Source organism: Gambusia affinis, linkage group LG19 (assembly GCF_019740435.1).
Source record: "Gambusia affinis linkage group LG19, SWU_Gaff_1.0, whole genome shotgun sequence".
In the NCBI taxonomy this organism is placed as follows: Eukaryota; Metazoa; Chordata; class Actinopteri; order Cyprinodontiformes; family Poeciliidae; genus Gambusia; species Gambusia affinis.
The window spans coordinates 9,698,851-9,720,187 of record NC_057886.1 but is presented as its reverse complement, the minus strand read 5'-3'; the positions used below and the strand labels follow the sequence as shown (position 1 = coordinate 9,720,187).

At 37.9% G+C, this 21,337-nt stretch overlaps 1 protein-coding gene across 1 annotated transcript; it reads left to right on the top strand.

Moving 5' to 3' along the window:
- Nucleotides 1-973: 973 nt before the first annotated feature.
- Nucleotides 974-20,341, top strand: xpo6 (exportin 6). The gene is made up of 24 exons (XM_044100984.1): nucleotides 974-1,741; nucleotides 2,545-2,635; nucleotides 4,039-4,151; nucleotides 4,771-4,968; nucleotides 5,705-5,864; nucleotides 6,798-6,875; nucleotides 7,022-7,541; nucleotides 9,154-9,280; nucleotides 9,362-9,471; nucleotides 9,557-9,665; nucleotides 9,879-9,971; nucleotides 11,092-11,161; nucleotides 11,249-11,408; nucleotides 11,599-11,691; nucleotides 12,106-12,250; nucleotides 13,963-14,112; nucleotides 14,300-14,489; nucleotides 14,615-14,770; nucleotides 15,387-15,501; nucleotides 15,628-15,799; nucleotides 17,788-17,949; nucleotides 18,086-18,184; nucleotides 18,356-18,586; nucleotides 19,695-20,341. The coding sequence occupies exons 1-24, from the start codon at nucleotides 1,739-1,741 to the stop codon at nucleotides 19,794-19,796; spliced, it is 3,447 nt and encodes a 1,148-aa protein (XP_043956919.1). The 5' UTR covers nucleotides 974-1,738; the 3' UTR covers nucleotides 19,797-20,341.
- Nucleotides 20,342-21,337: the final 996 nt, after the last annotated feature.

Sequence of the window (21,337 nt, the reverse complement as noted above, 5' to 3'; positions counted from 1 at the left end):
CAGTTTATCTATTTTGACATCAGCTAAGTGCTTTCCACTCAGTATTTAAGATTATTTGTGTGATTCCCAAGTCAGGTAGTCGACATTTTAAACCGCTGTCTTTTTCCCCCCAAAGTAAACAAAACTTACATATCAAGTTACACAAGTCACCACAGGTCAGATCTTCCGTTTTATTTTGTTGTTGTTTTGCTTTTTTTCGTGTGTGCGAATTTCTTCATTCAATTTTTAGTTTTCAGAATAAAAGTTCCAACATATTTACAATTTAATTTTCCTTCCTGTTAAATGGAGATGCAGATCCTGCACAGTGAGTTGCTTGATGGAGTTTGTTGGGCATCCTTTGACAACTTTTTACTAATTGGCATTGTATAATCAAATTGGGATCCAATTATACCGTATGATATGAAATTAAAATCTGTCTGTATTTAGATAATATTTACAAACTGAACTCAATTGCAATGAATAAAATTTAATTGAGGAGATGTTTGTCTGATTAAAATCACAGCACAAAATATTTTGGTGTAAAAATAGCAAAAGCAATTTATGGGTTTCCTGACAACGTAAATTATATGGGTATGAAAGGCAAACAAAAACCTTTGCATATATCTTTGCATATATTTTATTGTCAAAGTAGTTATGTTGAAACACAAAAGGTCAAAGGTTTTTATTGTTTTTAATCAATTATATTTAATCTAAATATATACATTTAATTTTAAATGCCTTTTAAAATTGTAATTTGGATTTACATTTGCATACATAAAAATCAAACAATATTTTTTTTCTTCAGAAGCCGATATGGCCCAGTTTTTAGAGTTTTATCTTAACCATAAATAAGGAGTAATTTATTTCCTTATAATATTTTCATAACATACACTCAAAACATGTATGTTGTCAAATAGACTCTATAGTTTGAAAAATAAAACCGGATTACGTTTCTTACCCTTTGTGACTTGACAGGAGCTGATTGGGTTGGTTATGTCAAAAGAGGAAGTTGTGAGGCAGACTCCAACCTGACGCTAGCCGCCCTAAGCTTTGAAAAAGGAAATAACAGGAACATACGTGTGTAGAGATATTCGATTTATTATTGCACGGTTGTAAGATAAGTGTTCGATATGAATATTAATTTGAGCCGAAATAATAAACCGTAAAGAGAATTTGTCGTGAGCAACGGCCACAGAACCATGCCTGCGGTTGACATTTAAGCTAACGAAAATGATGCTTCCAGCCTTCTAGAAAAGCTAACAGCTTTAGCCGCAGCAGCGGTAGCAACTGGGTAATTTGGCGACGAAATGGCAGACTCTGAACGCTGATTAATGCTTTGTAACTTCAGTGGGATCGAAAGAGGCAAATCTGGCTCTGTTTTCGACAAATGGTTGTTCGGTTTGTAAAACTAACGGTAAATGGCGACTTACGACAATGCAGCTAACTTTTAATTTTAAGACCGACTCTTCAACGTTCAAACTGTTTTAACTTGCAAGGTTTTATTACAGAACGGTAAATATACCGGTCGCACTGCAGTCGTTATTTTAAGTAAAACGGCAACTATTTTTGGCCATCGCTGTGTGCAGAGCACCAACCCAGCAGTTGTGCACCATGATAAATACGGTGTGCGGTTGCGTTAGCCAGAAACACCTTAGCCTGTGTTAGCATAGAATTTACTAGCAACGTACTAATGTTGGCCTATTACGGTCAACTGATCAGCGACTGAACAAACTGAAGGACACATCTGAGTCAGGCTAACATGGTAAGTACAGATTATTTTCTGTTATTTGTCTATTTCTGTCTTCCTGTTTGGTGTCTTTGCAAAGATCGTTTTAAGTGTGAACCGAAACGTCTCTTCAGCTGAATAATTTCGGTACAGCCTGATTGAATATCCCACGAATCTCTGTGGTGGTTGTGCCATCTAGCAGTTTGAGGCCAGGCACCTCTGTGAAATCTGACAGCTCTTTGAGCCATTTCACTGTGCAAGACGCCCGTGTTGCAAAATATTTGCTTCGCGTAGTGTTTAGCCTCGGCAAGTTGTGGCTTATTTGAGGAATTCAAACCTGCCTGCCAGGTGGACGGCTCTTTATAGGCTCCTCGCCTTTGCAAGATAGGGCCTAGCTTCTCCTACAACAGAAAACAAGAAAGCAAAATTACGTTTTTGATCAACAGGACTGCGTAAAAAGTTGCTAACTATTATATAAAAACTAACATAGTAGAAAGTAAGACTACTAGATTTGCATGCCTGGACATGCAGAGGAAGTTAGGTTTCCATCTCACTAAATGACAACTCTGAGCACTTGATTCTTGTGCGTTTTCTTTGACAAATTACATCAAAAGAAATGGACAAATAAATGTTTCTGCTTAATATTGTGCACAAAATATAGTTTGATAATTTTTACTCTGAAGATTTTTGTTGCATGTGCGTGCATATATGGAAACACTTTAATGGAGCAGCTTATCTGGCATGAATGCGTATTTTATCTTTTGTTTACCCATTCCTTTCTCAAACTCTTCAGATTAATTTATTGGCTGAATGCACACTTTGCTTTTACCATCTCTCAGGCTTCAGATGAATCATCGCTGCGTGCGTTGGAGAACCTGATGACAGAGTTCTTTCATAGCTGCACGACCAATGAGCGGAAACGGGAAATAGGTATGTTCAAATTAACAGAGAAACGTAACAGATTCATTCATGGTTTAGTAAAAGGTTCCTAGTTGAGATGGGAAATTATCACATTAAAAATGTGCTAAAAATATGTAATCCTTTTAAGAATAAGAATAAACTGAATTATGTTTACTAACCCCTAAAATTGCTATTGTTAGGATTTTGCTGACTAAATTATTCGTCACTTTAAATGCTCGGTTGGCATTTTTGAGATAGAATTGAACTTAATAATCTATTGCTTTGCAGCGCAAGTGTACTACTAAATGTAACTTTTGCGGTCTGTCTTATCAACAGTGTAGTAAATACAACAAAATCTTGTGATTAAAATTTAAAGTCGCTCTCTTCCATACTTAGTTTTGACTCAGTTGGAAAAAGGTTTAGTATTAAGAAAGAAATACACATTTTGACATGAAAAATAACATACTCTGCTATTGTGGGTTCATTCTCTCTATAAAAGATGCATGTGAAGCTTTAAAGCAAAAAAGTTCTCTGCAGGTCAAATGTGGTCAGTGGAAAGAACATAAAGCAGCTTCTAGTCTTACTGTCACACTTCATGGTTTTAATCAATTCTTCTGAGTTACAGTTACTGCTCATGATTTTACCAATAATTGCTTTTGAGTAGCTGAGTAGTTGTTACAAGGCGCAGTAGAGACACTTCTCATAATTAGTTTTAGAAACTGAAAATAAGTTTGAACATTTTAATACAACTTGAACATGATCATCAGAAAATCTTAATTTTTCCCAGTGTCCACCGTAGTTTATCAAAAATAATTTACACTCTCAAGATATTTAGTGTGTCCATACAGGTTCCAGACAATCTCACCACTAGTCGTGCTTTTGCCAAGTTTAGGTGTAGTGAGTAAAATTCGCTGCATTCTTAAGAAACAAGCCTGTATGTAGGATATATCCCGTTTAGATTGTCAGTCATGTTGCCTGTAGTTCAAATGTAGGCCATGAGAACCGTTGGTGCACATAGATCCCTCCTACTCATTTCCTGTCAGTATCTCTATGTTCATCATTGAATAAAGCCAACATCACTTGTGAGACATTAAAAAAACGAATTAGGTTTATAAATAATGTTTTATTGATTTATTTAAAGACAAGCCGCCTCAGTTCAGATAACTATTAGGTAATGGTTTACGATGTTGGACTATTTCGTACAGCATATATTTGTCTTTCGAAACTCTGGAACCCTAAATGCAACGTTTTACAGAAACTGAACGTCAAATGATGCGTTGATATTCATTTTGAGTGATTTTTGCTGCCTTTTTTACATAATGTTAAGCACTTCCTGTGTTGCAACATGTTACTTTCAGTTTGTCCCTCGGTAAAGCACTACAAAGTCATCTACCTCTCTAAGATCTCACGCTTACTTCCTTTTTTTTCTGCAGAAGAGCTGTTGAATAACTTCGCACAGCAGAGTGGAGCATGGCGCCACTGCTTGTTCTTCCTCTCCAATACTCGGAATGAGTATGTAATGATGTACAGTCTCACAGTATTTGAAGTAAGTACCAGAAGTGGAAGATCAAAGTTCTTTCTAGAGTCTTCTTCCCTTTAAATGTTTTAGAAAGAAGATGGTTTTAACAGAAGAGTATTGTTTTATTCATTTGGATGATTTACTGTGATCCATTGATGAATCTTTGTGGATTTTTACCCACCTATGAAGAAGTAAACATTCTCTCATTTTGGGTTACATCTCACCTCAGGATAGGAGGGATTTGGGGCAACACTTCTGTACAGAAACTCTTTAAATCCTTCAAGTTGTTTTTTTGCAGCTACTTGAAGTTTCAGCTTCTTGGACAGATTTTTCTATAGTTCTCAAGCATTTTATAACAAGTGGCACTTCAGTAAATGTCACATTAGCCAAGTACTGCTATTTTGGCCAATTTTCTACCTTTTTATCGAATGGTAGAACATTTAAAGTGCATAGTTTTAAAGATTAACAGAAAGTAATGGGAGCCTATGGTTTTTCTGCCATTTTTGACCTCAAAATCAAAAATGACTATGTTGCACGTAAAACGTTCTTCAATTCAACGACAAGTGTTTGTTGAAAAGGCATTGCTAGCAATATTGCGTTCTCTTCTTTTGCATCGTTTTGTATAATTGTTGCCGCATATTTTCAGAATCTGGTAAACAAAATGTGGATTGGATTGGCTTCACAAGACAAGATGGAGATTCGCGGCTGTCTTCCCAAACTCCTACTTGCTCAACACAAGTCCGTGCCGTATTTCATCCGTAACAAGCTCTGCAAAGTCATTGTGGATATTGGTCGTCAAGACTGGCCAATGTTCTACCACGATTTCTTCACAAACACCCTTCAGGTGAGCCCTGCTGATACAAGGTGTCTGTTTGGTGAGCGGCATTTGAAGTATGTGAGCTATCTAATGATTTGCCTTCTACAAACATTGCAAAGCCACAGGTTTTCTTATAATAAACATGTGCTCAGGTAATATAAGCGGCTTCAAAAAGCTTACAATGCTTCTTGATCATTTTAGTAACTGAACTCTAGAAAAGGATGCTTGAGTAAATGTGTGCTGTACTCCTGTGTTAAAAACACTTTTACTCTGATTTTATTACTTTTTTTAATTCTAATTCTGTAAATACCATCAATTGTTCAAAAATCCTTTTACCTGGAAGGTTTTGCCCAAAGATTAAAAAAGGAACTATTTCTAAAGCCATTTTTCCAGTCTTCAATGTAACTCGAGAACAAAGAAGCAAAAATAACCGAAAAATATGAGGCGCTTACAATAGATTTACTACCATTATTTTTTTCTGTGATTGTCCAAAATCAGTCTCAGGTTTTCCTTTAAGTTTCCATAAAAGTGATGACTAGGTTGAAGCAACTTGAACTTTTACATCAATTTAACTTTTATATTTTCTTACAATTTGAGTTGGCTAATTTTCTCAGTGTTTAGATGGAATCTGATTTGAAAACTTTTGCAAAAAGCACAACAGTGTTTCAGTTTGTTTTTTTTTTAAACAAAAAACAAATTCTAAACATTGCAAGTACAATTCAAGTATGACAATGGCTTAAATCTTTCCAACTGTTGCCGTCAGCTGATCCAGACCCAGACTCTTGCTCCACTGGGTTTGATGATGTTGAAAACCACATCAGAAGAACTTGCTTGTCCTCGGGAAGATCTTAGCGTTGCCAGGAAAGACGAGTTGCGTAAACTGCTGCTGGATCAGGTGCCAACCGTGCTCGGACTGCTGACCGGTAAGAACCGCAATTGAGATTTTGTGCAGCTGTGAACAGATGTGGACTTGTGGCACTTATTAGGCCTGATGAACACCAGAGTTATTCTTTATTTTACAACAGTGCGGTTTCATGTTTAAAGCTAATGCTGGAGTGCATTAATGAAAAAGCAGTAGGGCAAAGACCAAGAGGCAGAAAGAGAAAGTTTTGTTGATTTTAAAAGGATATAAATCAATAACTCAAGATTTGGACACATAGCATTAGTGAGTCGGTCATTTGAAAAAGGAAATAGCCAGAGCTGCAATAAACTCATCATGATCAAAACGTATTTGCACATTGATTTTCAATGGTACTCTTTATTTTTGTGTTGATGTGTCACATTAAACCTTAATGAAGTTGACTGTAAAATTGTGGTGTGACAAAATGCGAGCATGAAGTATGAATACTTTTGTATGGCTTTGTATTGGGGCTGGACAATAAATTAATAATGATGTATATTGCGATAGCCACCCAATCGGCATCAATAAATAATATGTCAGATAGAATTTTCAATAATTTCACTGAACCTCAGAGCACTCTGAGGGTTGTAAGCAGAGGAAAGGCTTCAGGCACTCAACCTCTCAGAGCCAGCTAAGCAACCAACCCACTCACTGGTTGGTTACCTAGCAACAACCCGCTAGGCAACTCGCGCAGCAGCAGTTTTAGGTTTATTCACCATGCCTTAAAACTGCTTAAAAATTAAAAAAAAGAATAGCGTGGAGCGAAAACTGTGGACAAAACGGGAAAGGCCATGTCAGGATTTAGGCATTATTTCAGATATTTAAAACAAAAAAACTAATCAATAATTATTGATATTGAGCATTATGAAACACTTAAATTAGGCAAATGTTGGAGTGCAGCCTGTTACTTTGACATAACTTCTTCATGAATGACTGAACTGGTGGTTTTCCACAGGTATCTTGGAGACGTACTGGGACAAGCACAGCGTCATTGCTTCTACTCCACCTCCATCACCCACTTCTAGGGAAAGTGGTAAGTGAATCGTCCTGATTTGTTGTTAGTTTCCTAACAACAATTATGAGATTTCTTTTTCTCATCTTTAACCTGAGTTGTAACATGTCTTTCATCAAACCGTTTGTAAGTTAACATTACCAATTTTTGTTTCTTTAATGTATCAGTGGAATTGCTGGGCAGTTTGTTTCAGGGCAGCCAATACTCAAAGCTGCTTTGTCAGCCTATGGCTGCATTGGACAATGAGAGTCATCAGCTCTGTTGTCTTGTTTTGGAGTGCTTGGCTCACCTGTTCAGCTGGATCCCACTGTCCACAAGTATTACACCCACCCTGCTGGCATCCATTTTCCACTTTGCACGTTTTGGTTGCGATCTACGGACAAAGGCCAAGACGGGAGCGCTCATCTCCTCCACTTCTAACGGACCGCTCAATCCTGGGGCTGTGCCAACGACAAACGGGGAGGGTCGAAACGGACAGCAGAGCGAGGTCAATAAGGCGGATCGCGCTCGCCTCGGCGTGCTTGCCATGACCTGTGTCAATGAACTGGTGTCAAAGAACTGCGTGCCAATGGACTTTGAGGAGTACCTGCTTCGAATGTTCCAGCAGACGTTCTTTCTTCTGCAAAGGCTGACGCGAGAGAACAATGCTCATACAGTCAAGAGCCGCTTACAGGAACTCGATGAGAGGTATGCCTCAGTGCAGAAGCAGATTGTGTTTTTGCATAAAGTTTGAAAATGTTGGTGTGTTTTCACAGATAAATTGGGTATATTTAGTTTTACTCTAAAACCTGTTTCCCTTTTATTTTCTTGGTAGTCCAGCTATGCAAACCCTCTTTCTTTATCTTCATTATTCTCTGCATGGATTCTTTGAATCCATCTGTTTTTTTGTTTGGAAAAGGTGCTTAATATTTATTTACACCATTTATTTTATTCTCTGAGTTTGACCCCATGTCTGTGGTCCGTTGGGAAATAGCTTAAGGATCCAATATGGTTAATACAGACAGTTTTTTATTTTTTAAGCTAATTCCTTTTTCTTCCCAAATGACAGCCTTTCTCTGTTTATGGTAAAATGTACCAATTCTGATGCTAGTTTGGTTTCTCATAAAGAGTTGACACACACAGAAGAAACTATATAAAACAAATTTTTTCCATAGTTTTTTGGTAATTTTTAATTGTTTTATTTTCAGAAAAAAGCCAATTTTACATCACCTGTGAGATGGAGCAGTCGCTCTAAAGCATGGTTTGCCAACCTTGTGATTAGCAAGGTTAGCGTAATTAGCATTTCTTATGTATGCAGCTTTATCTGGTCAAAGCTGCCACCAATTTGCTATCCAGGGTATGAATTCAGACTGTGGTTGAAAGATAAAACAGAGAGACTTTAATCTACTCCCACTAAATTCTTGTGCTTTCTGTTGAAATATTTTTCTTTTCATAATTTCTTACAGCTTCCTCTGACTTGAGTACAGGATGTAACGGCAGCCACACTAGCGAGTGCTGCTGTTAACGGTGACCTGGAATCGCTCCAGCTTTCATTAATTATTTTTAAACCAAGTTAGGAAAAGTCGACACAGTCGTGTTAGAGTTGACGTCCAAAGAAAAACTTAATATTGAATTAAGCAGACAATCAATAAATATATGATTGACAACATTCAGGGGAAACAAACTGCAGCCTTTCATTGTCAGTATTAACTGTCTCTTATTTTTACAACCTCTATCTTTCTTTTCTTCAGGATTGTTTATCCACCAAACTTTTGATGTGGTTTGACAATAATGTGTTCATGGTTTCTATTCAGAGTGGAAAATAGAACATGGCCAGCTAGCTCTATGGTTTTATATTAACATAAACACTAGATGATTCGGTGAAGCAACTTCTAACCACAGATTATATTCCCTTGCAGGCATATAGCTACCCCTTAATATTTGTAACCTACAACCACAAATCTCAATTACTCTAATAAGATTTGTGTGACAGACCAAGCGGAAGGGAAAAAAACACATTGTTTTCAGATTATTATTTTTTTCAAATGACAATTGAAAAAGTTTTGCGAGCATTTGTATTGTTATACCTTAAATAAAACTCAGTTCAGCCAATTCTTGCTAAGAGAGATTCAGAGATAGGCCAGGAAAGAAGTCATGGAGAATTTAGTTACTTTATGTTTCTCTTCATCTCTTCATCATGCAAATTAATTACATTAAAGGTTTTAACAGGGCAAGATGACCAGGTTCTATGAATACTTTTGCTAATAACTCTTCATGTAGTGAATGTCTTGTATTAATGAAAGTCTTTGTAATCCTGCAGTTACTTGGAAAAGTTTACAGATTTCCTGCGCCTGTTTGTGAGTGTTCACTTGAGACGGATCGAGTCAAGTCCTCAGTTTCCAATTGTGGAGTTTCTGGGTCTGCTTTTCAAGTACACCTTCAACCAGGTAAAGATGGTTTCATCAGTAATGATGATCATGTTTAGAACTGCTACAGAGCTTATTTATGCCTTACCCTTGAATTGACAGCCTACACACGAGGGATACTTTGCTTGTTTGGACATTTGGAGTGTGTTTTTGGATTTTCTGACGACCAAAATAAAAAGCAGACTCTCTGACAGAGAAAGTGTACTTAACAGGTAGGTCTGATCAGCTGCAGATTTAAAAAATATATTTTTATGCTTATTTATTGTGATTAAATTACATTCACGTGGGGTTTGACAGGTACAAAGATGCCTTAGTTCTTCTGCTGAGGGAAATTCTCAATCGCATTCAGTTCAGATTCAACCAGGCCCAGTTGGAGGAGCTGGACGACGAGACTCTGGATGATGATGTAAGAATATTTAACAAATGAAAATCCTTGTCATGAATTGTCGTTCTGACGTTCAATTGGTTATATGGTGTCACCCTGCATTAGCAGACGGTTTAGATTTAAAATGTATAGTATTATTATCATGATGATCCATGAACTCCTTTGGCATGTTATGAAGACAAATCTCTCCCTTATTTCAAAGTGTAAATGTTCTTCTTCATTCCATCACTATAGCAACAGACAGAGTGGCAAAGGTACCTACGTCAGAGTCTGGAGGTGGTTGCCAAGGTGATGGAACTGCTGCCATCCCATGCATTTTCTAACCTGGTAAGATAGTTGACTTTATACAGATTTGGTAAATTAAAAGTCTGTAATTAAACCTAACTGAGTTTTAAATCTCCTGTCTGATCCAAGTGTTCCGCTTTTATTTTGAAAGGAACTCCTGTGCATTTCCCCCTTGAGTTGCTACGTCAATAATCATGTGTGAATCTGCATGAGCTGAGGAACTTGGGAGATTCTGAGAAATGATAACATTTAGCATGCATATTGTTGCTTTGTACTCTTAAAAACCATAATAAGAGAAGCGCTGCTGTGTTTACTGGAGCTTCTGCAGATGAAGCATTTTGTCTATTTGGCTATTTGCTGAAGGTGGTTATGATCCAGAGAAATGGATAACGATTTAATAGAAAAAAAAAACAAGGTGCAGTTGGTGTGGGAGGATCATCTCCTAAACTCCTAATGCAAAGCAAACGTTTGATGTAAAACTTAATATTTAGATTTTCAATTCAGATTTTCTCTTTTAGAGTAAATTTTACTACATAACAGGGAAGCACAGTATCATAATCTAGGAAAATATGCATTGTTTTTTTTTCTGACACTTTTTTTAATTTTATCATTACATGATTTCCCCACCATTCCATTAGGTTTTGCATATTAATTACTAAAATAGTCCTGGTGTGGTCCGTAAGTGAAGCTGGAGTCCAGTAGACTCGTCAAATACATCCTAGATATCGACAGTGTGAATGCATTGCAAATGAAATATATCCTGTCAAATATTGCATCCATCCAGTTTTTTGAGATTATAGACTCATGTTAAAAGCTGTATGTTCCCTGTCGCGAATGCTTTATGGTCATGGCTTATTTACTCAGCTCAAAACATTGGCTTTGAATTGCATTACCTTTAAAATGGTTCCTTTTTTAACCCACTTCCTCCAGAGAGACATTCTACTGTCTATATTTACTTCAGACTCTTTATTCTGTGTGCTTTTCTTACAATTGTGTATTGTCCTTATCTGGTAAATGCTGGTTTTGTTGCGTATTGAGCCTAAGATGAGAAAACTTTAAACTTTACTTAAAAAAACACTTCTTTTCTTGTCCGCACACGACTGTTAATTTGACGTATGCACGTTTTCCAAAAGTCTTATTTATTCCTACTTTGTCTTTCAAGTTTCCAGTCCTGCAGGAAAATCTGGACGTGTACCTGGGTTTGCGGCAATTCATCGTCACCACTGGCTCGAGTATGCACAGCGTGAAGCTTTTCTGAAGTTCATTGACTTAATTTGAGTGTCGTTACTTGAACGATAATGATGTCTTTTTACCTTTAGGCCAAAGACTGAACATAACAGCGGAGAATGACTGTCGCAGACTCCACTGTTCTCTCAGGGACCTCAGCTCGCTGCTACAGGCAGTTGGACGCTTAGCTGAGCATTTCATTGGCGAGGTGTTTGCTGCACGCTTCAATGATGCTCTGGCCGTGGTGGAGAGGTCCGTGCTTTATGTTTTCTAAAATGGGGAGTCAGAGTGCTAACATTAATAAACACCTTCACATATGAAAGTTCCTTTCTTTTACACTGAATGTTCCAACAACAATATACTTTTCAAATGTTTTTTATCTTTTTTGTGGCGTTTTTATGAAATATAGGGCATATGATGGATGATTTGCTTCCTCTCTTAGGTTGGTTGAAGTGACTTGCTATGGCTCCCAGACCAGCCTTTATGACCTGGAGACAGCTGTGCCTTCTGTGCTCAAACCTGACCTCACAGACGTGTGAGTATCGCATGTCGTATCGCAAGTCACTCCAAGCACTGCTGGCTTACCAAACGCAGCGCTCCAGCTCGAGAGAAGCTGAGCTGAGTGTGAATAGTCAAAAATGCTGACGTGAATTCAAATGTCGCGGACTGTGAATATATGAAAATGCTGAAAAGCCAATCCAACAGCTTGCAGAGTGGGGGCAGCAGGGGAGTTGGTTCCTGTTTAGAACAGCTTTGAGTGTGCAGAGTAAACATGTTTCCCGCTTAAAATTTTCAATCATCTCTCTTCTCAATCCTAAGGTGTTCTTGTTTTACATGTTCTGTCTTTTCTTGATCATTTTTTAGTGTCGATCGGTTATGTTGGACCCTGTAAGGCTCAACGAGATCCTTCCAAAACTGTTTTATTCTCTTATGCTTCTCTTTCTTACAGACATGCGCAGGCGCTGGCTGCTTTGCAAGCCTATTCCCACTGGCTCACTCAGTTCTACAGCGAAGTCCAGAGTCAGAACCAGAGCCAGTTTATCAACCTCATCACTTCTGCAGTAAATGCTAGCAGCCCACTCATCACAACTAAGGTACATCAAACGGATGTATTCTTTTTTTTTATATTTATAAGGGTGTAAAGGGTTTTTTTTATTGATGTTTCGTCATAAATGCCCTAAATGTGTTTCACCAGATTATACATACATGTAGTAGTTTTATTTATTTATTTTTTTTGTGAAAATATTTGACACACGTCCTTCCAAAAACAATTGGCTGCTCTTTATTCAACAAAAATGATCTTTTTCTAATATTTTACACATTTGATTGTTGCCTTTTTTTTGTGTGGGTGACAGATCAGACTTTTTTTATTTTGCTATGATTGTGCTTCAGGTTTGTCGGCACCAGGTTGATATTCCCATGGTTGTGTAGTAATTTAAGTATAATAAAATTGCCTCTGTTTTTACCCTTGTATACTTAATTATTTTTAATAAGACTTAGTAAAAATGTAGAACAAACCGCTGCCAAGTTTAGCAGGAAGTTTAGACTTTTATAACTGAGGGAAAAGCATAGGAATCTTCTTTTAGCAAGCTGACCAACAGTGTGCAGCATCTGGTGGAGTAGGGGGTTTAGTGTGTTAGCATGTGCGCCGTACCGCAGTTGAATCTGAAGTCACTCCGGCGTTGACACTCTTTAAAGTCTCATTAAGAGGATAAGACCTCTCTAAAGTCCTTAATGTGAACCGTCTGAGAATCGATGGAAATTGCAATGTCTCCTTTGAGATTTGCTCATTTCTCAGACGTGTATTAAATGCATTATGAGGAAGAACATGGGGTTTGAATAACGCAGTTTGACCAAAATAAACTGCTTTCAAATCTGAAATTTTCACCGTGCATTTTAACTGTAGCAGTGTTAGGGAAGAGGAAACTGGTGTGGTTAGTTGTTCCTGGAACACATTAGCTGTCAACATCACATGCCAGGCTGATAAATCTAACAGCTACAACAGCAGTATTATTGTTTATAGAAATGCATACTAACAACTTATAATTTGCATTATTATGATTACGCCCACAAGGTGATTTAATTGCAAAATGTTGTTTCTATGTCGTTTCATTCCTGTCTATGTTGGATCTGTTAGAAAAATGGTTACATTGGAATCTCTCATGTTGGTGTGTATATGTTTATAGTTATTTCTAATAATAATAGCTGAAAAACAAATAGTTTCATGTTGCAGCAGTGGTTTGCTAACGAGGAAGCAAAACTACCAACCTGAGCTTGAACCTTAACGCATAAAAAAAAAAAAAAATGTCTCTAGGTATTCCACTTTCCTGGCCTTCCAGTTTTGGGAATTATTTGTTAATGTTTCTCTAACAACAACCAAAAACCCAAAATGTCTGTCCCTTACCTTATATGTTTCATCATTTTGTTGACATGCTCGCTTTCCCTTTTGTTATCTCATGTTTAATCTCCAGTGTAGGTCTTATGATTTTATGAACTTCAGGCTGTAGAACAGGATCAGTTTTTTTTGTTGCCAACCTGAGCTCTTTAACTCAGCCCTTTGTCAATCTTTTGATCGGAAATGGAGCTGGTGGAGCAAGTTCCTGACTAAAAACCAAAAACGCAGTGAAATCAGACCAAAATAAGATTTTGTTCCACGGCGCAAATGAAGCCGAAATGACACTTTATCTCGATTATTAGGTCTAAAATGAATAATTTCACCTCCTACAAAAACTCGTTTAGAGTAAACACTCCAGTGAGCTGTTGCTTACAATCGTTTTCTAATTTTCACTATGCTAAATAACTCCAGGTACCCGAGAAGTTGCTGCTCTCTGCCAGCCATCTGATGGTTTCCATCACCGCTACAGTGAGGCCAGTGTTTCTGGTCACTTTGCCGGCCATTCAGAACATCTTCAACCGGATTACTACAGAGAATCAGAGCCAAAGACTTCCTCAAGAGGTAAACTTGGCTCATTTCATGGAGCATTTTCATATTACACAGCATTTGTTTTGGAAACCGTCTTCTGCGTCTCGTAGGGCTGCAGATTGCAGTTGACAGTTTTATTTCTGGTTTTAAACGATGAAACATTCTTATGAATCTTTTCAGGAACTGAAATAACCAACGTGTCCGTCTGTGTTTTGTCCAGGCTCACATGCTCGTGTGCAGAGCTTTGTCCAACATGCTGTTGCTTCCATGGCCAAACTTACCGGAGAGCGAGCAGCAGTGGCAAAAGCGCTCCAACAGCCATGCCAGCCTTGTGGCCGCGCTCACTCAGGAATATCGCAGTTTAAGAGGAACGGTGAACATTAGTCCACGACAGCCAGGCCTGGATAACGGTCGGTGTATCTCCTACTTTTTCTGTTGGAAAAAGTTACAATGCCTTTTTTTTTTTTCTTTTTTTTTTTTTTTCTTCATAAGTCATCCATCTAATGTTTTCTCCCTACATTCGCCTCCTCTGCAGTGAAAGCGGTGATACAGCAGACTCTGCCTGTGCTCAGGGATATAGTCGACAGCATTTCGAGTGAATCCACAAAATCCCGTCAGATCTGTTACCAGAGTCTTCAGGAGTCTGTCCAAGTGACTCTTAACCTGTTCCCGGTTTTCATTCAGCAGCCAGGTGTGTTGGTCAAATATGGCTTCAAAAAATTAATAGTAAAGTAAAAACTGTTGGCTCGCATAAATGACTGATTTTAATCCTCACCATCTAGTTCTGCTGACGCCATGTGAACATTTGAACGTGGCGTGTTTTGCATGATGGGGGGGTTGAATTACCCAGTGTACTTGCCAAGCATGGTACACATGCACAACCAGTGGATGCCTCTTCTTCTTAATTCGGATATACAATATCCTATGTAGTTTAGCTGTTTAAAGTGGTTTTTGTTTAAATCATCTTAATATTTGTAGAGTTTACAGAAAACCTCTTTTATTCAAACTCTGTGCAAATGAAGCGTTTGTTTATTAAAAACACTTAAATATATGCAGCTATTGGTCACGTTTACCAATAGCCGCTTCTAAGTTCTGCTTACCCAAGTTTAAATGAATTAATGTACACATTTCACCAGCTAAAGATTATGACTCAAGTTTATAATAACTCTTATGAATCAGCTTGTAAAAGGCATATTAATACTAGTACCGTGATGAAGTATTCTGAAAGTAATGCTAAAAATAATTTCACTGATCTCTTTTAAGCTCTTCGACTTCTGCTTTTGTGATCATCTCTTCTTCTGTTGCAGATGTGACAGACGAGATGCTGGCCTTCTTCTTGACTCTGTTTCAAGCGCTGCGGGTCCAAATGGGTGTTGCTTTCACGGGGCAGATCATTCACACTTTCCTCAGCATGTTCACGAGGTAAAAATAAAAACTTAACGTCAGGTTTGGTTCAGAAAAAAGAAACTTATCAGTGTTGTCAGGGAGTTTATGAATATTTCCCGTTTGATTGGAAATTTTAAGTGACGTGATGCGATGCCTCCGCAGGGAGCAGCTGGCTGCCAGCATCTTGCAGGAAGGCAGCGCCGGATGCAGGGTGGTGCAGAAGTTTCTGAAAATTCTGCAGGTGGTGGTGCAAGAACCCGGTCAAGCTTTCAAGCCCTTCCTGCCCAGCATCCTGTCACTGTGCATGGAGCAGGTCTACCCAGTGGTGGCAGAGGTCAGTTGGTATTTGGAAAAAGTCACTCTTGACTTTAGAGGCCCCCACATACTCGGACGAACTGTGCGCATTCCATGAACCACGCGTACTGTCCGCCGACGGTTGGGTCTTCATACTCGAGCGTACCGATTACCTAAAATTCTCTTGTGACAAATTTCTTTATTTCACACAATCCTAATGAGAACTAGCAAGTTTGATGAACTATTTGGGCACCCAGCTCTGTTTCTTCTCCATCTGGGAGAAGAAACTCCCCTCTTAACTCACCTCTCAGTGCGAGACAGAAAATGGCAGTCACATGTCGGTTCATCCGGCAAAGACGGTGAACCGCTGCGCTGGCTTTAGCTGTAATCAGCGATCCATTCAACAAGCTCTGCTTATTATGTTCCAAAAGCACAATTGTGATCGGTGTAAAAATTTGAATGGAAAATGAAAAATGAGCACATACCCGATCATCCTTTCCTTGCTGTTGTTCGAGGAAAAAAAAAAAAAAAAAAATCAGACTCAACTTATCGGACCACCTCTCTGCTCCGCTGCTGATAAAGAAGTCTGGGATGATGTCTTGTTTTTTGTTCTTAGAATTCTGCACAATTCACCATGTCAATATTTTGTGTGAATATATAAAGCCTGTTGCTGTTGAGCATTTTCGCTTGCGTGTCTCTCACTTCCCTGTGACAACTTTATGTTGACTGTTATCATGTTGATGTCAACTTTGAAACAACGTGAACTCATAAAACCCTTATTCTCAAGCTTATCAGCCCGGTGTCGCATGAAAACCAGTTCGATGTGAACACTGTTTCCACCAGGTAGTTTAATATGCGACACCACGTACGCGGTCATAAAAATCTATCCTTGCGTGGACCGAAGTGCTCCTGAGTATGTTGGGGCCTTTACTCTCCCCTTTTTCTGCATGGAGCAGTTCTACTTGATGTGAGGATTTCTCGCCTCATTTTACACTGTAGGCAGAGTGTTAACTGACTTACCCATGTGTTTGGTTGCCATGACAAACTCTTTTTTTTGTTTGTTTTTTTTTTTTGCAATGCGTTACTGTTAGTTAGGACATCATTTTGTCCAAACTAAATGAGAAGTGAGAAAAGTGAAGCAGTGATGTTTCACCAGGTTTCAGAACCACCAGGGGGCGTCATTTTCTTTAACAATGCCAAACTTTTTAAAAAAAGCTGAATTCTGCTGATTTTTAATTGTTTTATAAATTCTAAATAGAATTTAAAAAAAGACCAGTAAAAACAAGAAAATAATAATGTTTAGAATTTGCTTCATGGTTTCTGTTTGTCGTGGGCTCAGATATTCCACATATCTCAGGCGCAACAAGAGGTTACAATTGTTACAATTTCTTGTTTGTATCATCTCAAACCGTCCCGCCCGTTCTCTTACCTCTTGCACCAGTGAGGCGGTTTCTGTTCATATATCTGCAACTTGCCCTTTCAAAGTTACTTCAGTTCTTCTTCTTTCCCTTTCTGACTCTCAACACATCTAGACACCTAAATGGATCGAGTTGCTGTGATGTCATTGGCTGATCACTTTTAGTTTAGGTTTTTTGTTTCTTTTTTACCTAATAAAGTGGCTTACTGTAGCCTACTGTGTTTGTCAGATTGTTTTTCAGGACTATAACTAATCCTGTCAAAGTGACAAAATATTGATTAATAAAAATATCTGTTACTCAGTAATTTAGCTTATTTTGTTTCTCAGGATATCCATCAATTGTTTGAGCTACAACATGAACACACAGTATTTTGTATTGTTTGTAACGGTGAAGATGACTTCCTCTGCTTAACCAAAAGGGGTGAAGAGTGAAAGTTACGAGGTTGAAAATGCTCTGAGGGTCAACTGAATATATCTAAAACCTTATCGGTTGAAAAGGTCGTTGTTCTTCTGTGAAGTCCTGGAACAGCATGCAAAGTCTCATACTAGATAACGGAGGTAAAAACAAATCCTTGACCAGATTATCTGACTTTATGATTTCTCTTGCACAGCGATCCTCGCCGGACGTCAAGGCAGAAATGTTTGAGTTGCTTTACCAAATACTTCACCAAAACTGGAGGTACTTCTTCAAAACCTCAGTCTTAACGAGCGTGCAAAAAGGAGGCATCGACGACACCATGGAGAATGAGGCCCAGTTCACAGCAGCCATGCAGGTGTGTTTGTGTAGATCCCATTAATCAGTACAGCAACTAAAAGAAGAAGTTAAATTTTAGGGATTTGAGTTTTGCAACTATTCATCCTCATTTGCATCTGATTGACTTTCTGCTTTTTGTTGAACTATCTTGTCAGGCTTTTGGACAGTCCTTCCTGCAAACTGATATCCACATCTTCAAGCAGAACCTGTCGTATCTGGAGTCACTTAACAGCAAGCACAAGTTGTACCACAGAGTACGTCCAGCTTTTTACTACCTTAACATCTTTAAGTAACAAAGAACACACAGAGAAGGGAATATACCGCAATATATCTCAATATCTAAGACAAGTAAAACTTTCATAACATTCAAACAATGGAAAACAGTATATATGATAGTATATATATTTATTGTTCTTAATCTCCAGAAGCTTTTCCGGACCTCGATGCTCTTCCACTTCATCAATGTGCTCCTCCAAGTCCTTCTGCACAAAAGTCACGACCTCCTCCAGGAGGAAATAACCCTGGCCATTTACAACATGGCCTCTGTTGACTTCGATGCCTTCTTCTCGGTTTTCATGCCGCAGTTCCTGAACGGTTGTCAAGGTGTGGACAGCAATCAGCGGGCCGTTCTCGCACGCAACTTCAAGCTGGAACAGGTAAAAAAAAAATAAAAAATTTAAGATAAAATCACTTTAACTCACCACTTTCTGATGCACATTTTCTTTAGAATGGAGGTGAATAAACAAGTTTTTTTTTGTTGTTGTTTTTGTTTTTTTTTCCCATATTAGCTTGTAACCACTTCAAATAGCTGCATGTGATTCAAAAACAAACATCTTCATTCATGGAATCTTTCAGCTGTAGTGCAGATAGAATGAATAGCTCTGATTCATTCTCATCATTTATCATCGATCTTTGTAAACATAAATACATCCTAAATCCTGTTATCTTGTTTCTTAAGTGAATATAATGTCTAACAAAATATCCACACCCCTTGTTCCACTCTTTGGCCTGTTGTAGCCACAAGCCTCAGCGTTTCACTGATGTAGTTTTACTCTTCTAGTCTTGTTTTGTTTTATACAAATGAATTTGTGAAAAAACACACAAATTCATTTGCATAATGAATTTGTACAAATTCATGTGTGTGTGTGTTGAATACAAATAGTATTTTCCACACTATATCTGCCAAATAGTGAGGCAGATATTTGTTTTCTTGCCTTTCTTACCCTGCCTCTTTTTGCACTGAAAAATATTTCATAAAATACCAATGGCGAGAAAACATTTTCCACACGGGGGTTCATACATCGTCACATACTGTTTATTGTCGTTCTTGTCGTTTACAAAAGTTAGGTATTAGAAATGCATTTCAGGTGATATGGACAAATAATGGTGCTTTTTTTTTCTTCTTTGCATTCACTTATACCACAATAAATAAGGTGCAAATTAAACACCATATTAACAATTCACTTTGCCACCAGAAGACTTCACATGTTAACACTTTTGAATCAGCAGCTCCTCCTCCGTTCTTCACTTTCAGCAGGATTCTAATTGGAAACACTAACTAACATCAAGTCATCGTTTTTCATCGTTCATTGACACCAAGATATGTGTTGAGTATTGCATTCCACTTCAGAAAATCCTCCTTTTGTCACACAAAAATGGTGTTTTAGAGGATAAGACACTTTTGAGTTGACTTTTTGTATCCTTAAAGCATTCATGCGACATGAGACAATCTGTGAATGAATTTGTTTTCCACCTTTACTCCAGGACCTGCCCTCATTCACTCAAAGCGTGCAGAGACTGGTGAACGACCTTCGCTACTACAGACTTTGTAACAGTAGTTTGCCCACTGGCACCATCAAGCTATAGCAGAACGGCTGTTTGAACCACTCCACCTGCCCGCTGTGATCTTCAAAGACTGCCTGTGCTGACCACTCTGACCAACACTCCTCCACTGCGGCTTCGCCACACTCAAAGCAACAGCAAGGAGCAACACACATTTCTTGGTTGAGTAGCGGGAGGGTGAGCATGCTGCTGATTTTGTTTGTTTTTTTTTATTATTATTTCTACTGTAAAAGGTCGGCACATTAGTCTTTCTCTGTGAGCAGTGTCCTCCTTTAGTGTCTTGCCAATGAACGTTTGATGAGGAAATGTAAACCTGGTCTGCAGTTAGCATCTGCGCAGACCTGGAGCTGTCTGAGCCAGGCCTTCTCTCCCATTCTGCTGCAATAAAGCTGGGCTGGGACTGAGCACTTTCAACTCATTATGAGTTTTTTTAAATGTCTGCTTTTATTCATTTTTGCCTTTTTCATCTCCAAAGGAGACCGAATCTCAACTTAAGATCTTTCATATCATTCCATTCTGAAGACGTGAAAACTGCTTGATTTAATAAATTGCTTTTTTTTTTAACTACAGTTTGTCTTTATTTGTTATTGTTTCTGGGATTTGACTGTTTAGTGTTGATGACATAATGGTGGTTTTAACACTGCAAAAACACGATCGTAACTATTTTTGATTAGTTTGTAGTGAAACCTCAGTACCTTTTCAATAAGATACAGGCTTGTTTTAAGTCTGTAATTCCTTAATATTGATTTAAAAAATATTACCACTGGCACATTGTTTCACTTATAATATAAGAAAAATGTTTTGTAATAAATGAAATGATCTTCCACTGGACTTAAAACAAGCTTTTATAACTTGCTGAAAAGGTACTTGTGAATACGTTTTGCATTTTTTCCAAGTGTACTGAGATATTTGCAAATACTTGGGAACATTTTGTGTAATATAAATATATATTATCATCAGTAGGTAACTTTCAAACCAGGATGAAATGAAAATGGTATTTCTTTGGGAACAGAACTGCCACACTGCAATTTTCCTTTTTTTTACTAATATTTTTACAGATTAAATTTAACTTGTCTAATACTGGAGCATTTCAACTTTTCTAATTTTAATTCACAAAAAAAAAAAAAAAACTTGAGACACTTTTGCATATCAGCCTTCTCTTTCAGTGATGTGGGAAAATATGCAGGCAGGGAAAATAACAGCATGCCACTTTTTTTAAACAAATGACTTGGCATACCCAATTTCATCTTCACCTGAGCCATCACAGCTGAGAGACGCCATGTGATTGTGTTTAAAAATCGCAAAAGGAAGTTAATGTTACTTAAACAATGGCTGTCCTGGTAGAAATTACTGTACATCCCCACAGATCAACATGTTTTATATGTAAAAGGAGTGGATTTACATCACTGTGGTCTTTCCTTCTGTGGAAGAGAGTGCAGAAATTAATTGGTGTCTCAAATAAAATTATCACACATGCTTTAAAATGTATACTACAATTACAAAAGTAGAGATAACAAAAAACCAGTCTTATTGTTGGAAAAAAATGTTAAAGAGGTTATACTTTG

Coding starts and splice junctions, on each gene's coding strand:
- xpo6 (XM_044100984.1), top strand. Junction 14,113..14,299: donor GCCAAAGACTTCCTCAAGAG/GTAAACTTGGCT, acceptor TGTTTTGTCCAG/GCTCACATGCTCGTGTGCAG. Junction 14,771..15,386: donor GGTTTTCATTCAGCAGCCAG/GTGTGTTGGTCA, acceptor CTTCTGTTGCAG/ATGTGACAGACGAGATGCTG.